The 24507-nt window shown below is 45.9% G+C and overlaps 2 protein-coding genes across 3 annotated transcripts; one reads left to right on the top strand and one right to left on the bottom strand.

Annotated features, from left to right (window-relative positions):
- Positions 1-13162: 13162 nt before the first annotated feature.
- LOC136496832 (uncharacterized protein At4g22758-like) lies at positions 13163-15640 on the top strand. The gene is made up of 2 exons (XM_066492583.1): positions 13163-13912; positions 15179-15640. The coding sequence occupies exons 1-2, from the start codon at positions 13447-13449 to the stop codon at positions 15361-15363; spliced, it is 651 nt and encodes a 216-aa protein (XP_066348680.1). The 5' UTR covers positions 13163-13446; the 3' UTR covers positions 15364-15640.
- An 863-nt stretch (positions 15641-16503) lies between these two features.
- Positions 16504-23180, bottom strand: LOC136497060 (uncharacterized). 2 transcript variants are annotated; one of them, XM_066492842.1, is made up of 7 exons: positions 22350-23180; positions 22133-22277; positions 21997-22050; positions 21812-21903; positions 18782-19017; positions 18445-18618; positions 16504-17029 (listed from the first exon to the last, which is right to left on the bottom strand). In XM_066492842.1, exons 1-7 carry the CDS (start codon positions 23099-23101, stop codon positions 16932-16934), a joined length of 1551 nt encoding a protein of 516 aa, XP_066348939.1. In that variant the 5' UTR covers positions 23102-23180; the 3' UTR covers positions 16504-16931. The 2 variants fall into 2 exon arrangements, with proteins under 2 accessions (XP_066348939.1, XP_066348940.1); XM_066492843.1 differs by lacking the exon at positions 16504-17029 and having other exon boundaries at positions 18533-18660.
- Between the last annotated feature and the right edge of the window lie 1327 nt (positions 23181-24507).

Raw genomic sequence — 24507 nt, 5'->3', positions numbered from 1 at the left:
ATGGAGTGTCTGGTGATCGAATCGGGATCCTCCCCCTTTAGGTCTGACCTTATCCCTTATATAACGAGATAGGTTAGGTACAAGGGGGTTTGGGGGTTCTAGTCCATGGTCTATGTGATTCGGAGTCTAGGAGGGGCTAGCAGCGGTGCGCCATGGACCATCGAGGTGTCTTGAAGCCGAAGAAGCCTGGGTGTCATCCGGCTGCTCTGTTCTGACACTCTACGTGTCAGACGGTGTTGGCTTGGACTGGCTTCCCATGGGTGAGACATTCTGGAGTCTTCTTAGTGGCGAAGAAGGTTGGCTCCGGTGGGCTAACATGTGGGCCCAGAAGCCCCCAAGCCCCCAGAGGCCATGAGAAGCTATCTTCTTGTGTCACGCTTTGAACGTGACCCTATCGGATGAGCAGTTGGCAAGGGCACGCCTAGGGAGTGACGCTAGGAGCCCCTGGGCATTGGTATCCTAGGGCTTGTCTTCTTGTGCCAGGCCTTGGCTAGCATCGTTAGTGGAGTAGGAGCCAAGGGTCGGGCCTAGAGGTGCCGTAGATTAGGAACCCAAGGATCTGGGAAGCCCCCAAACCCTAGGCGGAAGCTGCAGTTGAGTCAGGCTCAGTCGGGTCTCTTTGCCAGAGGGTGCACACGAGCGTGCCCGATGGGCATAGCCACCGAGCCCCCAGGCGATCTTGAAGGGGTCGGTCTAGGAGTCTTCTTTGTTCGAGAACCATTGGACCCAAGGCTTAACATACATGTATGTTAGGATCTCATCAACGACCTTGATGGCCTATAAAAAGCCTGGCTAGTGAGCCTCCGCCTCAACCATCACCGCTACGAGCTCTGTCGTGAGCTAGAACATACCATTACCCCCTCTGTTCTCCCCTTCTCCCTCTCTCTAGGGCGCTACGTCTGTTTCCCCCAAACCAGGTATCGACGATGCCATTGGAGCCTTCTTCTTCTTCCCTTCTCGCTACGTCCCCAGTTAATTGGAGTGGCAGGTGAGTTTCCCCAGATCCTTCTCCACCTTCTGGTGTAGCTAGTTTCCCTCCCTCACCTTTGTGTTATGCTATCCCCATGCGCCATGCACCATTGAGCCACCATGGCCACCGGCTAGCCATCGGCGAGGCTCGGCTAGTCATCACGCCACCTCCACTGCACTCCTCACACACCCGTGCACATGCATGTGTTGTTGGTTAAGTAGGATAGGTTCATTAGGAGCACTTTCACTGCTTACCACTGCCGCCGTTGACCTCACCACCATCCGCGGTGAGCCTCCCCGAGCGTCGTCCACCCCTCAAACACCACCACTAGGGCCCAACATCGCCGACATAGCTTACCCCAGCAAGCCTGAGCCCTATCCCCTGTTCTGGTAAGGCGTCGGCGGAGTCCGTACGACCGCCGTCTCCTTCTCCCTCTCTCTTCTCTCTCTATTGGGTGGGACCGGGTCAAAACGGCGTCGCTATTGCCGTCCGTCCCCATCCATTACATCCTCCTCCCCTTTCTCTCTCTGTCACATGGGCCATGGCCTTAACACCACTACCATCATCCCCCACAGACATGGCAGGATGGCACACCTATCACACACACACACACACACACACCACACACAGCGCTGGGTGCACAGCGGAAATTGCTAGGTACACCCGGGTAGTGTACACAGTGTTAAAACCCTATTTTCCTGGCCTACAAAAATTGCAAAAAATTTGTAAATAAACTAGATGACATAGGGAATTTAATCATGTACTTTTCACCCATATTTTATGTATGAAAATGTAATCATAAAATTCCACTTAGATTTCCATCTATAAATAAACTTCTAAAACATATAACTTTTGAACCATAGCTCCTTTTTACATGAAACTGCCTCTAAAATTCATCTAAAATATAGCTCTATCATTTGTGCCACCATATTGTTCTATGTTTACTTTTGCCTTTATTTGTATTTTAGCAGTAGTCTTATACGATTGCTACGCACGGGAGACTATGGTGATCGTCAGGAGAACGAGGACCTAGATTTCATAGACATGACTGAAGGTGAAAACAATGTAGGCAAGTCCTAACTCCCCTCTCTACCATCTTGCTTTAATTCACTGAAAATGTTTAAAACATGATTATTGGATTTATTACCCTAGAATCAGTTATTGTGAAATGATTATTGTTGAATTAAGATAAATGGTTATCGTGTTAATTTATGAGCTCCACGATATGAATGAACTTAGGGATAATAATGAAACTTAAAATTGGTAAACCTAAAACTAAACCCTGACAGGGGGCGAGTGGTGGTAATCTATGGAGGTAGTTTACCATAACAGGGATGCCTAGAGAGGATTCCTATGGGAGATACTCGCCTCGGTCACATAAGGATCGGTTCATAGTTCCTCTCGCCTAGTGAGATATTATGTACAGCCACATGCATATATGTGTTGGCTTGATCTCACACCCCATTAGATAGAAGTATAATTTCTACTAGCAGGCCGGTGTAGGTAGCATAATATCACACAAGGAAATACGTTCGTAGGAGTATGACATCGAGGCTAGGGTTTTGATCGCGCTCAAGTTGCCTGTGGAATAGGGCACCAATTCGTTGTATAATAATACTGCTCTAGAGACTACCAGGAATAATGTCGTTTCACGGCCGTAGTATATCGCTAGATATGTAAGCCTAAGACCATGCCCCTTTGGGCCACTATCGTAAGACCCAATTTTTAGATATCAATAAAGCTCAGAACCTTTTATTATATATTTGTGTACTATTCTTGTGATTTGTGCGTACTTGTGCGTGATCATGGCACAAGTATGGATGCACTTAGGACTCTCAAAATGAGGGCCGACAAGTTTGTAGTAGTGGTTACCAACAGGGTGAAAAAGAGAGTTCGAATATAGAGTTAGTCTGGAGCATACTCTGTCTAGAGTAATCTCTAGAGAGCACCTTATATAGATGGGAGAATGAGGTTACACATGGTCGTAGGCCCTAGGGAGTGGTGCGAGTTGCAGCTGTTGCGATCCATCTTGCGAAGTCCTATAACCATGTTGTGTCAGACATTAGGTGATGTCAGAATCTCCCTTGTTAAGTTGTTGACTTAGGGGTGATTGGTTGCATGTAGGAGGCCATCCCGAGCCCCATCCCAGCACCACTCAGTGCACCTAGCCGTGTTTGGATGCCTACCTCGTATCTTTTTCCTGCTCTGTCTGATTCATCTTCACCCCTCTGTCTCACATGTATCCGTCTTCTCGATTCTCACTTCCCTCGCGATGCAGGACAACGCAATGCACCCATGATACAGAGGCCCATGTGTCATGCACTCAAAACTCCCATCCATGTATGCAACCAAACAAGATCTTATCTCGTACTGGACCAACAACAAAGACAACCAAACATGACTGGGTGCACGGTTTGAGTATGCATCTCACCATCCTGAACCGGCTCTCCATCCCAGCTCCCAATCACCAAAGCAACCAATCACCCCCCTTAGAGAACGTGTTTGTTGTAGTGGTATGAGATCTCAATAGCATGGAAAGTGGTAATGAGGAGAGAGGAGAGGAAGATCTTGCGAATGACGCTGCCAGAAATATCAGGGAAGGGCTCCATCCTTAATGGTCACCAAGAAACCACACCACCTGAGTCTTCGATGACTAGCATTGCGAACTCACAGTCAAAGGCGAGAGAGGAGATGGCGGGATCTCCAAATCTGCTTATGAGGAAGGCGGCGACGAGAGGGGTTGTAACCCTAGAGAGGCAGTGCAAATGGATGGAACCTAGAGGGGATACGGTGGCACGGTGACCCTATCGGTGGTTGTCTGCAAAGCGAATGCAAGACTGGTCCCTGGGCTGCAGAATAGGTGGAGGACATAGGTTCGATAGTTGGATATGCAACATTTGGTTGACTTATGGGATATATGCTAGACTTGCTTGTTAAGTTCCTACAATGTATCATGGCGTCATATGATATGTGATTGAGTGACACTATACCTAGCTATAGATAGTAGTCTTGTGCAAGTATGGACATTGTAAGTTATGATTTGTGATTGAGTGACACTACTCCGTATACCTAGCTATAGATAGTAGTTTTGTACAAGTATGGACATTGTAAGTTAGTCTTGTATAAGTATGGACATTGTAAGTATGGACAGATTGTATCCTGCCTTTTGTAATGCCACGTGTCAAGGGATTTTCTTGACTATATTAATACATTCGTGCGGCCTCCTCAGAGGTGAGAACGTTTACACAATTTTTTACATTGCTTAGAGGAGAGTGCTAACCTATATATGGGTTAGTGCAGTTAACCAAATATGATTTAATGCAGTGTCAGGGCATAGATAAGGGGTTGTGTAAGCAACTAATCGGACCCATTATATTCCTCAAAAAGGAAAAAAAATGTAAAGCATGTAGTACATCCTCTAAAATATAAGATATTTTGTCTTTTGTAAATATATTATTTTTGGGTCTAGTCTACAAATCTGGTGACAGATTTCTTTTGATAAAATCTTTCAGATTTTTTGCCAATCAAAAATAAGACAGCTCGCCAAAAGAAAATCTGACAGATAATACACATATAAATGTAGTGACAGTTTTGTTCGATTTATATCCGTTGAATTTTAGACCGACAGCTAACGGGTTTGGAAACCCGCTAGTTTCAGTTTTAAACCTTGCAATACAAAGTTTATAATGTTATAGTTCAAATTTTTTAACATAGCAGTACAAAGTTTGTAATGTCATAGTTAAAAGTTTGTGATTCCAGACTGTAAAGTTTTAAACTTAGCAATACAAAATTTATAATGTCAGAGTTCAAAGCTGTGTACCTAGAATTATAAAATTTGTAATGTCATAGTTGAAAGATTATAAATCTTGAGTGTAAAACTTTGAATCTAGCAGTGTAAAGTTTATAATGTGATAGTTCAAAGTTTTGAACGAAAGTTTATAAATCTTAAATGTAAAGTTTTGAACCATCTTTTTAACGGAACAAATCTGTCAGCTGATAGCTAGACAATCCGCTTAGAGGACAGCAAGAATCTTCAAACAAAATGAATGGCCCAGAATCTGACATATATGAATCAAACATTTTCTGTCGACAGAAATATAGTAATTTTCATTATTTATTTTATATATCTAGACATAGTGTGTATAGAAATGTATGGCAAAAATATATATCTAAAAAAGTCAAAATATCTTATAATTTAGAATGGAGGGAGTAGTTCTTATGCCACAAATAGCTTCAGTTCTGGATTATTTTTAGCCTTTATTTATGGTCAGAGTGTTAGGAATTTAGGCAATTTAATTATCAGTTTAATCTAGAAAAATAACATCAACAGGTTTGTGATGACATATATGTGCATGTGTATATTTCATATGAACACTACAACTTGCAGAGATGACATACTGGTGAATACAGTAAAAACACAAAGTATAGAAATCACAGAGAATAGACTATACCCAGCGGAGGGTCCCATGCCGAGGGCATCGGAGGCTCCATTCGCACTAGTCGACATAGTGCGTTGCTCGAAGTCATGGACCACAGTCGATGCAGGAAGATGTTCGCAGTGCAGTCCCACGAACGGATCACCAGGAAGAAGACGCCTTGATTTTCCGCAGGCAATCACCGGGAAGAAGATATACGTGGACGAGCAGTCGCGGATCGCTCCCCAAAAACCTAATCGCCGCTCATCCCGTGCAGGGTTCTCATGCGGACGAGAGTTCAGGAGGCACCTGCTCTCCCGCTACTCTATGCACGCAGAGTTACGGGACGGGAAAGCCAGGAAGCTGCTGATCTGTGGTTCTCTCGGGAGTGGTGTTCGGGAGACTGGGTCATGGACTGACGGGACTACGGATATATGGCTGCGACAGGGGTAGGAGACGAAGGCAGCGGAGAATCCCAGGAGACGGGAAGCGGAAGAGACGGTAATTGACGCAGTCAATTCGCCTCCACCATCAAGGAGCGAAACTCCCATGATAATGTGGATTTAAGTGGTAAAAGACTGGCCACGCCCACCCGCTCACTCGCCGCCCGCCTGCCTGCCTGCCTGCCTCGCCTCGCCACACCACGGCACAGCCACGGCCTTGGCCCGGCCCACGATGTCGGCGGCGCACTGCGCGCGCATGTGGCATGCCTTTATCCTTTTCTCAGCTTCTCAATTTAGATGAATAATTTCCAACCATATAAGCTGAGTCAGCGTTCAGTCAAAATCTCATATGGTGTTAAGCCATACAACACTTAATGTTACGTACCATAGAATTTTATTTGATTCATTAAATATTATATGGGCCAAGCCCATATTATATCCAACAATCCCCACCAAACTCTAAGGTTTGTAATAAAGTAGTCTCAGAACTACATTTCTTTTATATACCAGTGTTTCGATGGAGACTGTTAAGTTGAACATCCATCTAGAACAATAGTTTCACTCAGTCACAACTGAACAATGGACTAAGCCTTGAATTGACAGTTTTGTGTGAGGTGAATGTCACTAAAGTCCTTAGTTGATATTGGGCAGCAAAAGGCATCTCCTCTATTTGAAGCATATAAGTCATACTGCATTGTCTTTCATGAGTATTTAGAGATCACCCAAATCTCATAGACTGTGACCAGCAGTCTGACTCATATAGGTGTGTTCCTCAAAAGATATTATGTATGACAACATCTTTGCTTTGACAAGCCACTTGGAACGTATTAAGGCAAAAGACAGCCTACCTTACAGAAAGGAAAGATATGCATCAGAAATGAGTCTTACTAAGGATCTTTCCTCATAATTTACTACTAGCTTGTTTCACTATCCTACTTCATGGGATCTCCGATCACATAAAATAGGTTACCACTATAGTAAATTTCAAGTGGGTCTCAAACCCATCTCTCTCGATGCACTTTTTATGACGTTGCAGTGACAGACCCTTAGTGAACTGATCTGTCAAATTGTTAGACGTGTGAACATAGTCCAACGCTATTACTCTAGAGTTTCTCAATTTTCTAACAGATTTTAGTCGTCTCTTAACATGCCTTGTGGACTTCATGTTATCCTTAGAACTATTAACCTTTGTAATCACAGTCTGGTTATCATAGTTCATAGAAATAGCCGGTATGGGTTTTTCAACAACCGGTAAATCCATAAGGAGATCATGAAGCCACTCAGCCTCAGATCCAGCGGTGTCTAATGCTGTGAGTTATGCTTCCATTATAGACTTCATTAAGATAGTCTGCTTGCAAGACTTCCAGGAAATAGCACCACCTCCAAGCGAAAACACATATTCACTTGTGGCATAAAGCTCATCAGCATCAGAAATCCAGTTGGCATCACAATAGCCTTCCAGCACTTTCGGATGTCCGGTATAACAAATACCATAGCTCATGGTCCCTTTTAGGTAGCGCATCACTCTCTCAAGAGCACGCCAGTGATCATCTCCTGGGTTTGACACAAACTGGCTCAGCTTGCACACAACAAATGAGATGTCAGGCCTTGTTGCACTAGCAAGATACATGAGCGAACCAATGATCTGGGAATATCTCAACTGATCCCTTGCTATTCTCCGATTTTTCCTCAATAGCACGCTAGGGTCATAAGGTGTAGGAGCACGTGCACAGTCACTGAACCCAAAGCGACACAACACCTTTTCCACATAGTGGGTTTGTAACAGAGTTACCCCACCATCACCTTCTCTTAGAAGCTTGATGTTAAGAATAACATCAGCCTCTCCCAAATCTTTCATCTCAAAATTTTTAGATAGAAATTCCTTCACCTCCTCGATCACTTTGAGGCTAGATCCAAGAATCAGTATATCATCAACATATAAGCACAAAATGACTCCTTCACCCCCACCATACCGATAGTACACACATTTGTCAACTTCATTTATAACAAATCCAGCAGATGTTAAAGTTCTGTCGAACTTCTCATGCCATTGCTTAGGAGCTTGTTTTAGGCCGTATAATGACTTTAATAATTTACACACCTTGTCTTCTTGACCATTTGCTATAAATCCATCAGGCTGATCCATATAGATCTCCTCCTCCAACTCTCCATTTAGGAAAGCTGTCTTAACATCCATTTGATGAACGATAAGACCATAAGAGGCTGCCAGGGAAAGCAAAACTCGAATTGTGGTCAATCGGGCAACCGGTGAATAAGTATCAAAAAAAATCCTCACCTTCCTTTTGAGTATAACCCTTGGCCAGAAGCCTTGCCTTGTACCTCTCAATAGTACCATCAGGCCTAAGGTTTTTCTTGAACACCCATTTGCAACCTATAGGGTTGCACCTATAGGGACGATCAACTATTTCCCAAGTTCCATTAGACATAACAGAATCCATCTCACTCCATACTGCTTCTTTCCATAAGTCAGCATCAGGAGAGGAATATGCCTCTTCAATAGTCGTTGCTTGTGTCATTCACAAGGTACACAATATAGTCATCACCAAAAGACAGTTGCAGTCCTCTGTCTCTTGCTTTTTCTGGTGACTATAGTGTCATCCTCCTCAGGATTTTGCACATAGGGTTCCTCAATTTATTCTATCGGAATAAAATTTTCATGCTCATGGGGAATTATAAATTCATGACTAGTTGTGCTAGGTGCATTTTTTATGGGAAACTCATTCTCAAAAAATGTAGCGTCTCTAGATTCTATGATTGTATCAATAACCATCTCAGGAATACTAGAGTTTATAATTAAAAATCTATAACCCATGCTGTGAATAGCATAACCAAGAAAGACACCATCAACAGTCTTTGGTCTAAGCTTTCGCTTTTTGTTTATTAGCATATTCACCTTTACCAAACAACCCCAAGTTCGCAGGTAAGAGAGATTTAATCTCTTCTTCTCTCATTCCTCGAATAGTGTGATTTCTTTATTCTTTGTGGGCACTCTATTCAGGACATGACACGCTGTCAATATAGCATCACCCCATCATTCCTTAGATAGTCCCGTAGTCTCCAACATGTCATTAACCAAATCAGGTAGAGTACGGTTCTTTCTCTCTGCAATCCCATTGTAACTGTGGTGAGTATGGTGGCATCCTCTCATGAATAATTCCATGCACCGCGCAAAACTTAGAAAATTCATTTGAGAAATATTCTCCCCCGTGATCGGACCACAAACGCTTTATTTTCTTCTCAAGTTGATTTTCTACCTCAAGCTTTATAAACCTTAAAATAATGCAACGCTTCATCTTTTATTTTTAATAAATACATGTAGCAAAATCTAGTACAATCGTCTATAAATGTCATGAAGTATCGTCTACCGCCTTTAGTCAATTCGCCATTTATTTCACATAAATCAGAATGAACGAGTTCTAATGGTGTCCAAGTTTCTCGCCTCAATAGCCTTGTGAGGCTTGCGTGGTTGCTTCGATTGCACACACACCTGGCACTTAGAATCTTTGACTAAGTTAAATTTCGGGATTAAATTCAGATTTGCAAGCCACGTGAGATAGCCAAAATTAATATGACAAAGTCGTGAATGCCATATATTCGACTCATCCGAAACATTAACATTGTTCACTACTTTATTACGCGCATCAGCAAGCAAAGATAAGCGGAACAAGCCTCCACAATCATAACATTTTTCAACAAATGTTCCATGTCTCGATACAACACATTTATTGGACTCAAGCATAATTTTAAAGCCATCGCGACACATCTGAGAAGCGCTAACAAGGTTCTTTTTTATGGAGGGGACATGTTGCATGTTCTTTAACAGCACCGTCTTTTCTGAAGTAAACTTCAGAACGATCATACTAGCACCAAGAACACGCGCATGCGAACCGTTTCCCATCAGCAAGGATCCACTCCTACCGGCCTGATAGGAAATAAACAAAGAAACATCAGCACACACATGAATATTAGCACCGCTGTCCATCCACCACTCAGGTGAAAGACAAACTGAAAGAACAAAGGGTAAAGGATTACTATACCCAGATGTTCCTCCTCTACTTTCGCTAATGATTACGTTTGTTGATTTCTTTTCTTGCTTATATTTGCGGTCTGAGCATGCACTTGCCCAATACTTATCACTCCCGCAAACAAAGCAACATCCACCTTTCTTGTTGTTTTTTTCTTAAACTGTGTAGTCTGCTTAGGCTTTACATTGTTGTTTTTTTGCATGTTCTTCTTCTTTTTATTACGAGATGCAAATGAGTTTTTCTTCTGCACCATATTGGCAGCGGAAGACTCAACTCCTTTTCCATAGGTTGTCTTTTGCTCTCGCCCTCTCCTCAACATCAAGAGATCCAATAAGCTCAGCCACGCTAAACTCTTGTCTCTTGTATTTTAGAGAAGTAGCAAAATCCCTTCAAGAAGGATGGCAGCTTAGCGATTATACCGCCTGGCCACAAACTTGTCGGGACAACAGACATGGGAAATATTCTAGTTCCTTCGCTAGCGCCTGTATCTCATGAGCCTGTTCGACCACAGAACTGGTTTTCAACCATTTTGTAGTCATACAGCTGCTCCATAAGGTACAGCTCATTGTCAGCATCAGAAACCCCAAACTTTGCCTCAAGAGCATCCCATAACTCTTTGCCTGATGTGCAAGATATGTAGTTTTTCTCATACTTAGGATGAAGTGCACTAATCATGGCGCCTCGAAACAGGTTATCGGCAACCAAGAACTTTTGCTCCTCCTCACGAATAAACTGTTCAGGCTTCTCCTGTGCAGGCATGATAGCAGTTCATCGTAGTCAACCACAATACCATCTTGGCACGCCATATCATGAAATTCTTGCCATCAAAATTATTTGGCTTCAAAGCAGCAGCAAAATCACTGACAGAAAATTGCCTAACATTAGGTTTTTAGAATGTTAGGAATTTAGGCAATTTAATTATCAGTTCAATCCAGAAAAATAACATCAGCAGGTTTGTGACAACATACATGTGCATGTGTATATTTCTTATGAACACTACAGCTTGCAGATATGACATACTGGTGAATACAGTAAAAACATAAAGTACAGAAATCACAAAGAATAGACTATACCCAGTGGAGGGTCCCATGTCGAGACATTGGAGGCTCCATTCGTACTAGTCGATATAGTGCGTTGCTCGAAGTCGCGGACCACAGTCGATGCAGGAAGATGTTTGCAGTGTAGTCCCACGAACGGATCACCAGAAAGAAGACGCCTTGACGTTCCGCAGGCAATCACCGGGAAGAAGATGTACGACGAAGGCAGCGGAGAATCCCAGGAGACGGTAACTGACGCAGTCAATTCGCCTCCACCAACAAGGAGCGAAACTCCCGTGATAATATGGATTTAAGTGGCAAAAGACTGGCTACGTCCGCTCGCTCGCCACGGCCTCGGCCCGCGCCCATGGCCCTGGCTGGCAGCAGCGGCGCGCGCGTGTGGCACGCCTTTATCCTTTTCTCAGGTTCTCAATTTAGATGAATAATTTTCAACCATATAAGCTGAGTCAGCGTTCGGTCAAAATCTCGTATGGTATTAAGCCATACAACACTTAATGTTACATATCATAGAGTTTTATTTGATTCATTAAATATTATATGAGCCAAGCCCATATTATATCAAACACAGAGCATGTAAGCTAGCCTATGAAGTGTATCGAGATTAGTTGGGATTTCTCGCCGTACATCTATGCTCTTCCAATCTACCAAATCAAGCCCCCGCTGATTTCCACAGATCGTATACAGAGTCATTGTTTGCAGGTGCGATTTGCGTAAAGCATCGACGAGAAAACACAGGAAGGCCGCCACGTTGATCGTTGGAGGCCGGCTTCAACAATCAACCTTGACGCCGTCACCGTCACCTTCACTGGATGGGCATCCTAATTGAATTAGGTGCAGGCGTGCAGCGCTATCGCTAGCTTCTGGAGAAAACATAGGTGCTTGCCGACGTACGGCGAGAAGCAGGAGCTGCAGGGTCGCGTACGTGATGAGCAATTGGATGATATGCATTGGGCGGCGAAGCAATATGGCGAAAAAGAGATGCCCGATGGGGGTGAGACGCCTCACCTTGTGCCCTGTTCAGTTCCCTCCTAAAACGTCAAATTTTTCAAGATTCTTCATCACATCGAATATGAAAACGCATGCATGAAGCATTAAATATAAATAAAAAAATAAAACTAATTACATAGTTTAGACGAAATCCACGAGACGAATCTTTTAAGCCTAATTAGACTATGATTGGATACTAATTGTCAAATAACAACGAAAACGCTACGTGTCGTTTTGCCAAATTTTTCGCAATCTAAACTGGGCCTTGCTTTCTCAGGAGTAGTCTAGCCTAGCTACGCACCGGTGACCGATCGAGCACCGCAGGCGTAGGATAGCAGCAAGTGATCGGTGGCTAGCCCAGCCGTGAGTTGCCTATGGCGGTGGCCGGTGACCATGGACGTAAGGTAAGAAAGACTCCGGGCAGCTGGCGTGTTCCACGCGCGTCGTTCTGGGTGTGGTGGCCCGATAGCGCAGCGATTTCATTTCCTGGAAACCCATCCGAAGCTCATGCTCATCCTCATCCAGCGGCCGCCGCACGTGCGCGCGCGGATGCAGCACGAGTTCCGGTACCTGCAGATCGATAGTGGTGCGGACGTGCAGAGTGCATTATTTGGGCAGGGGAGCGTGTCGTCTCGTCGTCATCAATCAGGCAATCAGGCCCGGCCCGCCCTCCCCCAGTAGCGTGCTCCACCGCGCCTGTCCCTTCGCTGTCTGTCCCGGCGCTTCCCGGGCGAGCATCTTCCTTCCCAACCAGTTCTTTTCTTTTCCGCCGCGATCGATCCCAAAATCCTCGACACACGCCAATTAGGCCAAGCAATCATGCTGTACCGGAAACAAACATTTCACCGAGAGATGGATGGAGCTTTGCGCACGACAAGTCACTAAACAATTAGTAGAATTAGTACTAGCAAATCATCCCGTGGGATTATTTGCATGGGCCTACAGGGCGCCCCGCGGCATCGCGAGCTCACTGGTCGCCATCCGCTGCCCTCGCCGGCCACGTTCAACTCGACAGCGACCATCGTCCTAGCGTGCGTAGATCGACTGGTGGTGGCTCCCAGGACGTGCGTGGGCTAGTATTTCTGCGCGGTATCTCAGAGATTCTTGGGTAATTTTGCAGCACAGCCAAACTGATGGTGTACTAGTAGGACCCAAACTAATCCAATTATTGATGGGACGATGGCTGTTGGTCAAGAGGCTAGTGACGTCTTTAAATACTCGCGTCTTGCCCTTCCTCAGCTTTTATTTACCCAGGACGAGTCGCTCCTCGCTCGCTGACTGGTTATTACTTGTAGCCTCTCTGGTCCTGGTGCATTCTCACGGAACTCTCCTCCTGCATGGTGACCGCAGCAGCAGCCGCCTCTGCCTCTCCCCGCACCATGCTCTGCTTCGCATTGACCGCCTCGTCGTCCGGCCGCCGCGAGCCTTGCCGCCACCGAACGTGACTCGTCCGCCGGCCGTCACCAGCGGATCAATCGCTTCGACGCCTAGAGCCCCGCTCTGCAGCCGACGCTCGCGGCACGCGCGATGCCTCCTCTGGCGCAGCCGCACGGCGACAAGAGCAGCAGCTCCAGCGGCAGGCATCAGCGGCAGGGGATGGCGGCGACGGCGGCTCAGCAGCGGTCGGCGTCGTTCCACGGGCGCGGGACGGAGCAGCAGCGGCACCACCAGCCGCAGCAGAAGCAGAGGCCCAAGACGCTGCCTGACCTGCTCACCGGCGTCACGGGAGCCAGCTTCCGTTCCGGGTCCCCGTCCCCGCCGCCCCCGGACGGTGACAGTGACACGGGAAGGAGGACGCCCAGCAAGGTTCTGGTGAGCGTGGCGGTGCAGCAGAGCATGTGGCCGCTGCACGTCATGGCTTCCGCCGAGTGGACCGTGGCGGACCTGGTGGCGGCCGCCGTGGCGCTCTACGTCAAGGAAGGCCGCCGGCCGCTGCTGCCGTCCACCGACCCGGCAGCCTTCGGCCTCCACTACTCCCAGTTCAGCTTGGAGAGTACGTTCCTTCGAATCTCCAATAATTCTCGTCGGGATCACGCTACGTTTCACAGTTTTAGTGCTCTTCTACGGCTAAGCTAAACTGCACTATCGCTCGCTCTCTGTTTTCATTTTCACATCAAATCAGAGCTAGTAGTAGTAGTAGATTAACGCAACTACGCTAAAGCTGCTGCAATAGAAAACATCATTTCATCCAAACTTCGATCGATGCATTCAGTACATACATCATGCGCGGGCCCTGAAGTCAACACTTATCCTCATTTTGTTGACTTGTGGCCCCCCATCGTGGAATGACAAGTGGTTGCCACGGTCTATTCATATAGCAAGTGTATTCAACAAGTGGTTGCCACGGTCTATTCAGATAGCAAGTGTGACTTTTCAAAAAAAAAAAAAAAAAAAAAGATAGCAAGTGTGCGTTTGTTTGGATGGATGGGGTATGATGACAAATGTTGTTTGATTCAGTAGTAACTGGATTATTAGTTTGTTATATTATTAATTCATTATTATTATGATAAGATTAACTTTGATATGTGCTAATATAATGATTAGGATGCGTTTTAAGCACCAATTAGTATAATAGTATTGTTCAATTAGTGATTATCATAACAAAATTAGTGGTAGTGCATATTTATTACTATATAATTAGTTGTCATTATTTTTAAATAATAGATATAATTAGTTAACTATTCTCAGACCATCCATCCTTATCCATCTAACCAAATAGAAAAAAAAGCTTATCACATCCATTCAACCAAACAGTAAGTACAACTAAACTCATTCCTAAATTGATAGATAGTCATATCTCATCCAACTTTGCAGTTCGCACTAAGTAGTAGCACAGTTTCCAAGGACCAAATTCAAACTCAGGCTGTGTTTAGTTTCACGAAATTTGAGAATTTGGCTACTGTAGTACTTTTGTTTTTATTTGGCAATTAATGTTCAGTCTTGGACTAATTAGGCTCAAAACGTTCATCTCGCGATTTCCAACCAAACTGTGCAATTAGTTTTTTTTCGTCTACATTTAATGCTCCATGCACGTATCGCAAGATTCGATGTGATGGCTACTGTAGCACTTTTTGGAAAGCTTTTTTGAGAACTAAACACAGCCTAGTCAACTTTTCTTTTAGAATTTATCAACTACTCCTAGCTTAGCTAGTAAGGGGAAAAAAAGGACAGCTAGATATTTGGATGGGCTTTCTAGTGTAATTTGCACATGTTTTTAGTCTCCCGTTGACCATTTTGTTTTGTTTTTAATTATGCTTAGGTCTGAACCCAAAGGAGAAGATTATGGAACTGGGCTCCAGGAGCTTCTTCCTGTGCCCAACATCTTCAGCTGCCGGCGGTCAGGATGCTTCATCGTCCTCCGGCACAGCAAACGGGGTCATCAGGGCGGCGTCAGGGAAAACACCGGCCTGGCTGAGCTACATGCCGTTCTGGCCGACGATGTAATCGGCTAGCACCCCCAAACTCTTCCACCCACAGTGACCAAGCATCGGTTTCCAGGAAACAGGTCCAAAAGAATCTCCAAGTATTGCCTTTGTGAGACAAATGGCTACAAGGACATTTGTAATTGTGTATATGTTTTAGAGGAGATGAGACAGCAGTGTGTGTATGTGCGTAAGCATCTTGAATGGTGCAGGTGCGATCGTGCAAATCATCTGTGGCTCATGTTACACCGCAGATTCAGGAAAAAATATCAAATGTTAATATAATTAAAAGTTTAAAATAGTTTTAATGGCGAAAAATTGCTGTGGTCACCTTGTTTAAATTAACTATTCCACACCTCCAACAGATTAGAAAGCAATGGCGCGGACTAGGAAAATGGATGACCTTGCAAGTGGCAAGGAAATATCTTAAATAACCATGCTACCGCAGCCATTCTTTTTTTTTTTCTACTTGTGCTTTTGTGCAGCTAGTTTAAGCTAGCAACTGATCATCTTCGTCAAAGAGCTGGTGGCATCTATAGCAACTGATTATGGCAAAGGCCATGTTGGGCCAGGCTTAAACGAACACATCTTTGGCCCTGTTCTTCGGCACTACTTCAATAATATTTTTTAGCAAACAAACAATATTATCCTCTCACAATAAATTAGCATAAACATCAGCATAAGTTAAATTTCTCCCCGTGATATGGGACTCTATCCAGGCCGGGATGTTCTATGGGGTTGGGCCCCAGCATAAGTTAAATTTCTCCCCGTGATATGGGACTCTATCCAGGCCGGGATGTTCTATGGGGTTGGGCCCCGACCCTGGTCATTCTCGTGCCAACCCAACTAGGCATCTTGTTGTGGCTTCTTAAAAGCAAGTGCGGCATGCGTGGCCCTAGAGTCCAATGAAATTTGAAATTTTGCCGCAAGTTATTTAGGAATCGATACATGGCCCTAGCACCAATGAAACTTTGCCGCAAGCTATTTGCTGCAGGATACAGTCAAGTCACATCGGTTACTCTAAATTTCATGCTGAACAGAAAAGCAGATTGGCAGTCCAACACAGGCGTCAATAAAGAGCTCTGCGTTGAGATCAAAGCTATTTGCACTCTCAGCATTACAGAGCATCAGGTGTAAAGAGTGAAACAAGCATCAACATCCCTATGTTTACCCACGATATTCTTGTATCATCATTGAACAAACAAAAAGATTGATTACTGGAAAGCCACAGGCAAATTAATGGTGCAAAAGGTGGTACCTCAAACACTACCGACTCAAATAATAGCCTTACAACTTACAACACTACATTCTGATCTGGGTACCCATGAACCACTTTACATAAGCTCTTCCACTAATCTACAGACAAAATTACAAATAGATATTACAAGCTAAATACTTTTTTCAATGTGGGGCAATTGCGACCACAACGCATAATACACAACAGGCATCCCAGGCAAATCAAAGTGAAGGCCTCCCATCTGATGAACATGCTTCTCTTCTATCCAGAAAAGATCCAAGAGCAAAGAATCCATGATGTCCCCCAGAGTATCGGCATGTCCTGGAGCTCTGCTACCATTAATCCTCCCAGTTTTATGTGATCCTTCCGGACTGATCAACTAAGGTGCCTATTTGATCTCCACAAATTGCTCTAGAGATGTTACCCGGCTCTAACATGTTAAAGATGACAACTGCAAGAAATGTACAAATGTCATCTTATGTATAAACTGCTAATACTGTAATGCGTTGCCAAAACATCGCTGTGATGACCCCCACCAATTTCAAACATGGGTTTTCGACTCGATGCACAAAGATTAATAAAATAGATCAAATGACCTTAGAACCCTTCATTTATTATGCATCTCATCAAAGACAAGTCATTCATTTGTGAGAGTGCTAGCATTTATTAGCAGCAAGGATTGAAGAAAAGGGTAAAACACGCATATAACTTCTAAATCGACCTAAGGGCAGCCAGCCTGAAACTATAGATGGTTTCCATACATTAAATGCTATGCCAGGTAAGAAAAATTCTGACGTGGCACTAGATTTATTGAAGAGAGGGGAAAAGAGGAAAATTGAAACAATTTCAGCGTGTGCTCCAACAATGCGAGAAACAAGATTCTACTTGTTGGGGCTTCCGGGTGATTTCTTTGGCGTGTGTTGTCAGCCCATATCACCATGACGCCATCAGCCGAGTCTGAGCACGCGCCACCGGCTGTGTCTCAACGAGAGCCGCCGCGTGTCCAGCCTGCCTCGCCGATAACGGCATCCCCAACAACGCTGCCCTGTCTCCCCTGCTTACTACCACGTCCCTGCGAGCGCAGACGCAGCCAGCCTCGCCATCCGCAAATCCCCGTGAACGCCGCCGGCCAACTAGGCTGGTGTGTAGGTTTCTAGTTTCTTCGTCTCTTTCTTGGCCGCAACACATCCTAGCATGTACCCTAAGGACGACCGGGAGCAGAACTGCTCCTCCACGCCTGCCGTGCGAGCGTCGTCGGCTGTGGCACCCGCCTCACAACACGCGCCTGGCATGCTTGGTCGCTTGCGGTATGCATCACTGCCGTCCGCTGCTTTGGATGCCCCCCTGCTAGGAGCTACCGGCCATGCCTGCTGATTGCCGAGGGACAAGACGAGAGGAAAGAGAAGGGGATGAAGAGAGATGATACGGCAAGGGTGAGGGGAGAAAACTATTGCCAAAGATTCAATTGGGACCCACATGTGGAAATGATGGGATGGAGGTGTAGTTTCTATACATGGTGTCTTGCTTATGTGGCAGGGATAGAAACTACATGGTAGTTTCATGGTTGGGACTGCCCTAATACCTTTGTCCCGCAAAATAGTGAGTTTTAGGTCAAACTATCTCAAGTTTGACCAAGTTTATATAAAAAAAAACTACCAAAATTTATGATACTGAATGAGTACCATTAGATTCAGCATGAAATATATTTTCACAGCATACATATTTTGGTGTCATACATCAAACTTGAGATTACTTGATTTAAGACACAGCTAAACTGTCACTCTTAGCGGGACAGAGTTGAGGAGGCTAAAATGACCTACAACCTACATTCGGAATCTGACAGAGTAGTTGATAAGAGGTACTAACCAGGAATGTTGTTCTCCTCACAACATGTTACTGCTGTCATGTCCATTTTGGTGATTCCTCTTGCTGCTAACTCCCTAAAGGAGATGTGCTCAAATGAAGCATTACTGTTGCTCCTAGGAGGGCAACCAGAATCATCATCACCAACAATACCTTTAAGGACAACATCTGCATTGACTGGTTAGCAAGTACATCCAGTCAGTTTCCTCTCTGCATCATCTGAAGCTTTCATAGAAACTAAATTAAATCATTCGGGAATGGGAAGATGTATGTGCAAGTCCAATGGACAAATCAGAAGAATGAAAAAGAAAGGTGCTAGGGACGGGATGCAATGGCATACTCTCTGAAGCTCTTAAGGCAGCAGCTGTATCTGTTGTGAACAATGGATTCCCAGTGCCTGCACCAATCCCACCAAAGATGACCACCCTCCCTTTTTCAAGATGGCGTATGGCTCGACGCCTAATGTAAGGTTCTGCAACTTCTTGCATCATCAATGCGGTTTGGACTCGTGTCTCCACACCTATCTTTTCTAGTGATGCTTGAAGAAGTACTGAATTCATCACTGATGCCATCATTCTGACAGTAAAAACAGAAAGGTGTAAGTATATACACATGCCACTTAAGTACCAGTCTACCAGAAGTCCAGAACTCCCTGAATAGTACAGAAGGAAATCTAAAATCCAAAGTAATGCAATTTGAACAGACATAGGATTTCTGTTCACAAAGGTGCACATAATAAGACTAAATCATATGAGCTCCATTGGCCACTATTAAGTTACACAAGTTAACCAATTCATAAGTTCAAATGGTCATGTTCAGTTGCACTTCAGTTTTCAGTACTCCTCACTAGTGAATATTGAATACATTTCCTAGCATGCTGGCCTGGCTATTACACAGCTAGTCATCCAAGTCAACAAGTTGGTGCCCTGAGTTGACAGCTCTACATAGCTTCTTGTACACATTCAAAACTCAATCACAAATCCAACAACATATAACACAGTTGACCCTAGTGCTTAGTTTTTGAAGCTTGACCATGGCAAAATAAAATAGAATAAAATAAAAAAAATCCACCCCCTCTCCCCGCCACCACCACACACACAGGCAGAGATGACAATGTTGTAGAATCACACAAATACACAATGAACTTCACCGATTATAGTTTGATCTTGAATCAAGCTCTTGTGGGATATTTAAATTTTTTGCCACTTTTACATTTGGCAAGGGCTCCAATTGCTAGCTTTGGGCGCGTCCCTACATTTTTGCCACTGCACTGACGAAAAGTCAACCGTTTTAGACATTTTGCACGCGTGTCTGGCCAAGTCACCCTTCCACCGTGGCAGGGGCACACCAAAAGACCTCCCTGCCCCTGCCTTATCCCTTTAGGCATGCGACCAGGCGCCACCTCCATTCTTGACCATTCTAGGTAGACAACATGTCTTCTGACCTCTTTCATCCTTGTCTTGTCTGACTTCTCAGTGTGCAGCTCAAATTCCCCAACAATTGCATCTGCCTAACTGCCAGTCTGAACTCAGGCATTAAGGGATAAATAGCCCCCACATCCATATCTGGATAGTCCCTATCCCAGTCAATAATAGGCTCTGCAGTTGCTTTGTCATCAACAGGGAGAGCTGTGTCTTCCACTCCTGCTGGATCTCTGTTGGGATACTTGGGATGGGAACTTCTTCAGGTCCAGCTGCTGTTGCTGCCTCTTCTGCAGCTTTGAACCCATATGCCTCAAAAACTGCATCTTCATCTGCCAACATAGTAACCTCACCATCTTGATCATCATTGGGTATAATGGTTAGAGTACTCCAATCAACAGCAGGTTCTGGATCACTGAAAGGTTGTTCTTCTGGAGACATAGCTGTTTCACCAGCTGCTTATGACTGCTGCAGATTGGCCAGTAACCCTAGATGTTGCATGAGCACTACCATCATTGCCTGCTGCTCCTGACTGACCCCTTTCCATTACCTCACAGGAAACATACATCAACTATCATCAAAGCCTAGCACCCACCATCTCAACAAATTGTTTGTCTGTGGTTACCTTCCACTCGGTCCCACTATCTCTATCAACTCCCCACACAATAAGCTGCTGACTAGGGCCCCAGATAATGTTGCTAGCCATGTCCTCAACAAAGTTAGAAAGATTGAACAGACCTACTGTCAAACCAGACCTCATGCCTTGAATCTTCCATTTCAAGTGGACCATACTCTAGATTTGCAGTAAACTTAGCACAATCAACAACAATTCTAAACGCATTGCCAGGGATCAATCCTGACACAGGTCGAAAATCAAAACATTTCGGAGTTGGAACAGATCCAACTCCACAGTATCACTGCGAATACAATCTATACAGTATTATCCTACTTACCAAGGAGGGCAACCAGACGACTTCATTCTGCAAGATGAACAAATTGCCTACCTACAAAGCTCAATAACGTACAAGCAATGAAATTCAACAACCCTAGACAAAAAAAAAAAAACTAGCACAGCAAACCCTAGCTACAACAAAGGGGAGGAGAGGAGAGGAAGGTCTGCGGGCTCACCTACATCCACAAGCATGTATGGGTCAGAAGCGCCGGACTTGTTTTTGCCAGCCGCCGCTACTGCAGGTTGTTGCGCCGCGCCGCCACCAACAAAGGGACAGGGCTGATGAAGAATGGGGGCAGCGCCTGCGGGAGAGGGAGTGGTGTCGGGGGAACGGGTGTTGAGCCCACACGTGCCTAAAGGGATAAGGCAGGGGCAGGGAGGTCTTTTGGCATGCCCCTGCCATGCTGGAAGGGTTACTTGGCCAGCCACGCGTGCAAAATGTCTAAAACGGTGAAATTTTGGTCGGTGCGGTGGCAAAAACGAAAGCGTAGGGACGCGCCCAAAGCTGGCAATTGAGCCCTTGCCAAATGTAAAAGTGGCAAAAAATTAAATATCCCAGCTCTTGTGTTTCCTAAATTCAATGACGTGCTACACAAGAATAAACTTCTGCCTTGCATACGACTTATGTGAGATTATAAACTTGAAGTGGTACTTGACAATATAAATGCCAGATCAGGAATGCATTATACACAAAACATAATCACAAGGAAACTTCTAATCCATTCTAACCAATAAGCAGGTCCAACCAGGTGACTGGAATACAACCATGGCCGAGTCCTATACTATCAACATTCACCAGCACAACCATGGATGTCTGCATTAGAAGAACTGACAATTTGCTAGTAGTCTTTCTATAGGAGTCCAGGACCCATCCAAATATTTTTGTTGCATGCTCATCATTATTCCCGATTCTTGCTATATATGATAAAAAGTGTAAAGCGGAACAGAAGGCAGACATAGATCAAAAGTAAGGGAAATAACGATTGCAGAAAATTACCCAATTGGGTACGTTGAGGCTCGATCCGTGCCTGTTGCAGCTACCCAATTGTCACCGCAGAATATATTCCTCCCTCCTACCACGATTGCCACCTGATAGGATTGAATGTAATATTAACTTGAGTGCTTGACAAGTGTCCCTGATATCAGAAAAATGCATCTCTGAAATGGATGTACTCTATTTACCTCCACACCTTGATGGCACGCCACTTGAACTTCTCTAGCGATCAGCATAATCACCTGACAAAGTGACAAAATTGTAGTACAAAACAATTAGGGAAGCATCAAAATAGATCTATCACCATCAGCTAATATAAACTACCTTGGGATCAACATTTTCAGGAGCCGCTCCACGTAAGGCAGTGCCCCCAATCTTCAGAAGCACCCTCTTCCATCTTGGATTTGAAAGAGGGTTCGTTCTAGAGCTACCAACCCCAGTAGGAGGGCCAGTGCTGGAAAGAGGATACCTACAGTGACAAACATTAGCTAAGACCAGTAGATCTCCAAATTGATCAAGCAATGATGTAAAAATGAACCACCTTTTGCTGCCGTGCTGCTGCCTCGGTTTCACATCCTCGGCAGCAGCAAGAGGCTTGGAGGAGGCAGGAGACACAGAGTCACCAACGATCTGCTCCAGCTTTTTGAACCAGGGCCAGTGGCTGGGGGCGCCTCCACCGGAACTGGTGAGCCGCTGGCACTCCACCTTGTAGCGTTTCTTAAGGTTGTCGATCTTGTTCTTACATTGCTCCACGCTCTTGCCCCCGGTAGTCTTGCCCTGCCCGTCGGTCACGACGGCGGCCACGTCCTCCCAGTCCCGACCCCGCAGGTGTCCCCGGTTGAGTTGCTCAAATCGGTCCGTGTAGGCGTCGAGGAGGCTGCTGATCGCGCCGTCCGTCCACTCCTCCCGATCCTTACGGTAGAGGTCGTGCACGCTCGAGATCCCTCCACCGCCACGGCCCTTCTTCCCCCCACCGCCGCTGCCGCTGCTGTTGATGTAGGAACAGTACTCGCCCCCATCGCTGCTGAACTCCTCGGCGCGCTCCCTGCCCCGCTTGGCGTGTTGCGCCGGCTTGCCGCGCTCGGCGTGGTGGTTGCTGTCCTCCTGGACCTGCGCGAAGGAGCCGGCGCCGGCGGCAGCCCCCGCAGGCGCGACAGTGAAGCTCAAGGGATGGGCGGCCTGCTGCGACGGCGGCGGCGCGGGTTGCTGGGCGGTGGGGGGTGCGGGCGGGGGAGTTGCCGGCTGGTGGGCGTCGTCACCGAGGAGGCCGAAGTCGTCGTCGCAGGAGGCCATGGATGGCCGCGCGTGGCGGCGTTAGGGTTACGCCGCGGGCTCCGCTCCCAGCCACGGCGGCGGCGTTAGGGTGACGACGTTACCCTGCCCCCAGGTGTGACGTTACCCACGGAGCCGTTACGGCTCAATCACGGCTCCGTCACCGCGGGGATGTGCGGCCGTGAGGGGAGGGGTGGGACCCGCGTCGGCGAGGCTGCCCCGGGGCAAATGAGTGAAATGGGTCCCACTGGTCGGCTGGTCAAACGGGAAGAAACCAAGTGACGAACTGACGATCCACCACACCACTAGTGGTACTGCTTGCGTACAAGCGGATTTCTGGAACTTTTTACAAGTCCAGGATTAAGGATTTGCTGTACAATGGTCTCCTCAGTGCACTCTCAACTCAGAAGCTAGATGCTTTCTAGGTTCATTAATTAGGATGCTATCTAAAAAAAGATAATGTAAAATTATAATTAAAAAGACATGCGAAAATGTTTTTTTAGACAAGACATTATGGCCCTGTTTGGTTGAGCTATGGATTTTGGAAAAGTAGTTATGAGCTGTCGCTTTTCGAAAAGCGGTTGTGGATTGAGGGCTGTGGCTTTTCGAAAAGTCCATTTGGTTGAATAGCTGTGGCTTTTAGAAAACTTCTCACACTGACAGGCGCGCCCCCACATGTCATACACACACTGCTTCTTCATCCTCTAGCCACCATGGGGATGGCCGTGCTCGCCGGAGCTGGCCGCACCCACCACGGGGACGTAAACGAATCCGTCATGCTGCGAAAGGGCGATGTTGGGGAGGGCCGTGGTCCGTGCCGAGACGAGAGACATTAGGTGGGTGGCGGGGGAAGGGCCGAGAACGGCAATTGAAGCAATCTAAAAGTCTGGTTGTCGAGGAGGAGGTGCCGGCCGCCGGGAGGGCAGGAGGGCCGGGTTTGGATGCGGCATTCGGGGCGCTGGGCATCGGCGAACTCCGCAAAAAGTGCGAATCTGGCGGCGCGGCGCGGAGGATCTCGCGGCGGCGGAGCGAGGAAGTCGCGGGGCGAAGACGTTTCTCTAAGGTGTATTGCGGGTAATTTGATAAATGAGAAGCTACAGCCGGTGAAGCATGCCTCCCCCCTCTGTGAAATTGAACTGGGCAAAAGCTAGCTTTGAGAAGTTTGGTCTCAAACTCTTAGTTAGCTTTTGACTCTGAGAGCTACAACTAGAAGCTGACCAACACCCCTAGTCACAGGCATTGACACAAAGTTGTTGTATATGCCAATTGAGTTGAGCCATGCATGGTAACTCACCAAGTCAATTTTCGTGTCCTGCACGAGCACAATTCACCTGCTTACCTCATGGTCTCCGACATCTAGAACTCTGCATAAACACAATGCAGGAGCGGGACTCACGACCCGAGTATTCCTAGTTGAAAATCACGAC

Source organism: Miscanthus floridulus, chromosome 12, assembly GCF_019320115.1.
Source record: "Miscanthus floridulus cultivar M001 chromosome 12, ASM1932011v1, whole genome shotgun sequence".
Classification (NCBI taxonomy): Eukaryota; Viridiplantae; Streptophyta; class Magnoliopsida; order Poales; family Poaceae; genus Miscanthus; species Miscanthus floridulus.
The sequence above is the reverse complement of the archived record's forward strand: the minus strand, read 5'-3'. Positions and strand labels throughout refer to the sequence as shown.

Coding starts and splice junctions, on each gene's coding strand:
- LOC136496832 (XM_066492583.1), top strand. CDS start 13,447: ATGCCTCCTCTGGCGCAGCCGCACGGCGACAAGAGCAGCAGCTCCAGC. Junction 13,913..15,178: donor CTCCCAGTTCAGCTTGGAGA/GTACGTTCCTTC, acceptor AATTATGCTTAG/GTCTGAACCCAAAGGAGAAG.
- LOC136497060 (XM_066492842.1), bottom strand. CDS start 23,101: ATGGCCTCCTGCGACGACGACTTCGGCCTCCTCGGTGACGACGCCCAC. Junction 22,051..22,132: donor CTGAAAATGTTGATCCCAAG/GTAGTTTATATT, acceptor TCACTTTGTCAG/GTGATTATGCTGATCGCTAG. Junction 18,619..18,781: donor TGCCTTAAGAGCTTCAGAGA/GTATGCCATTGC, acceptor CTTGCTAACCAG/TCAATGCAGATGTTGTCCTT.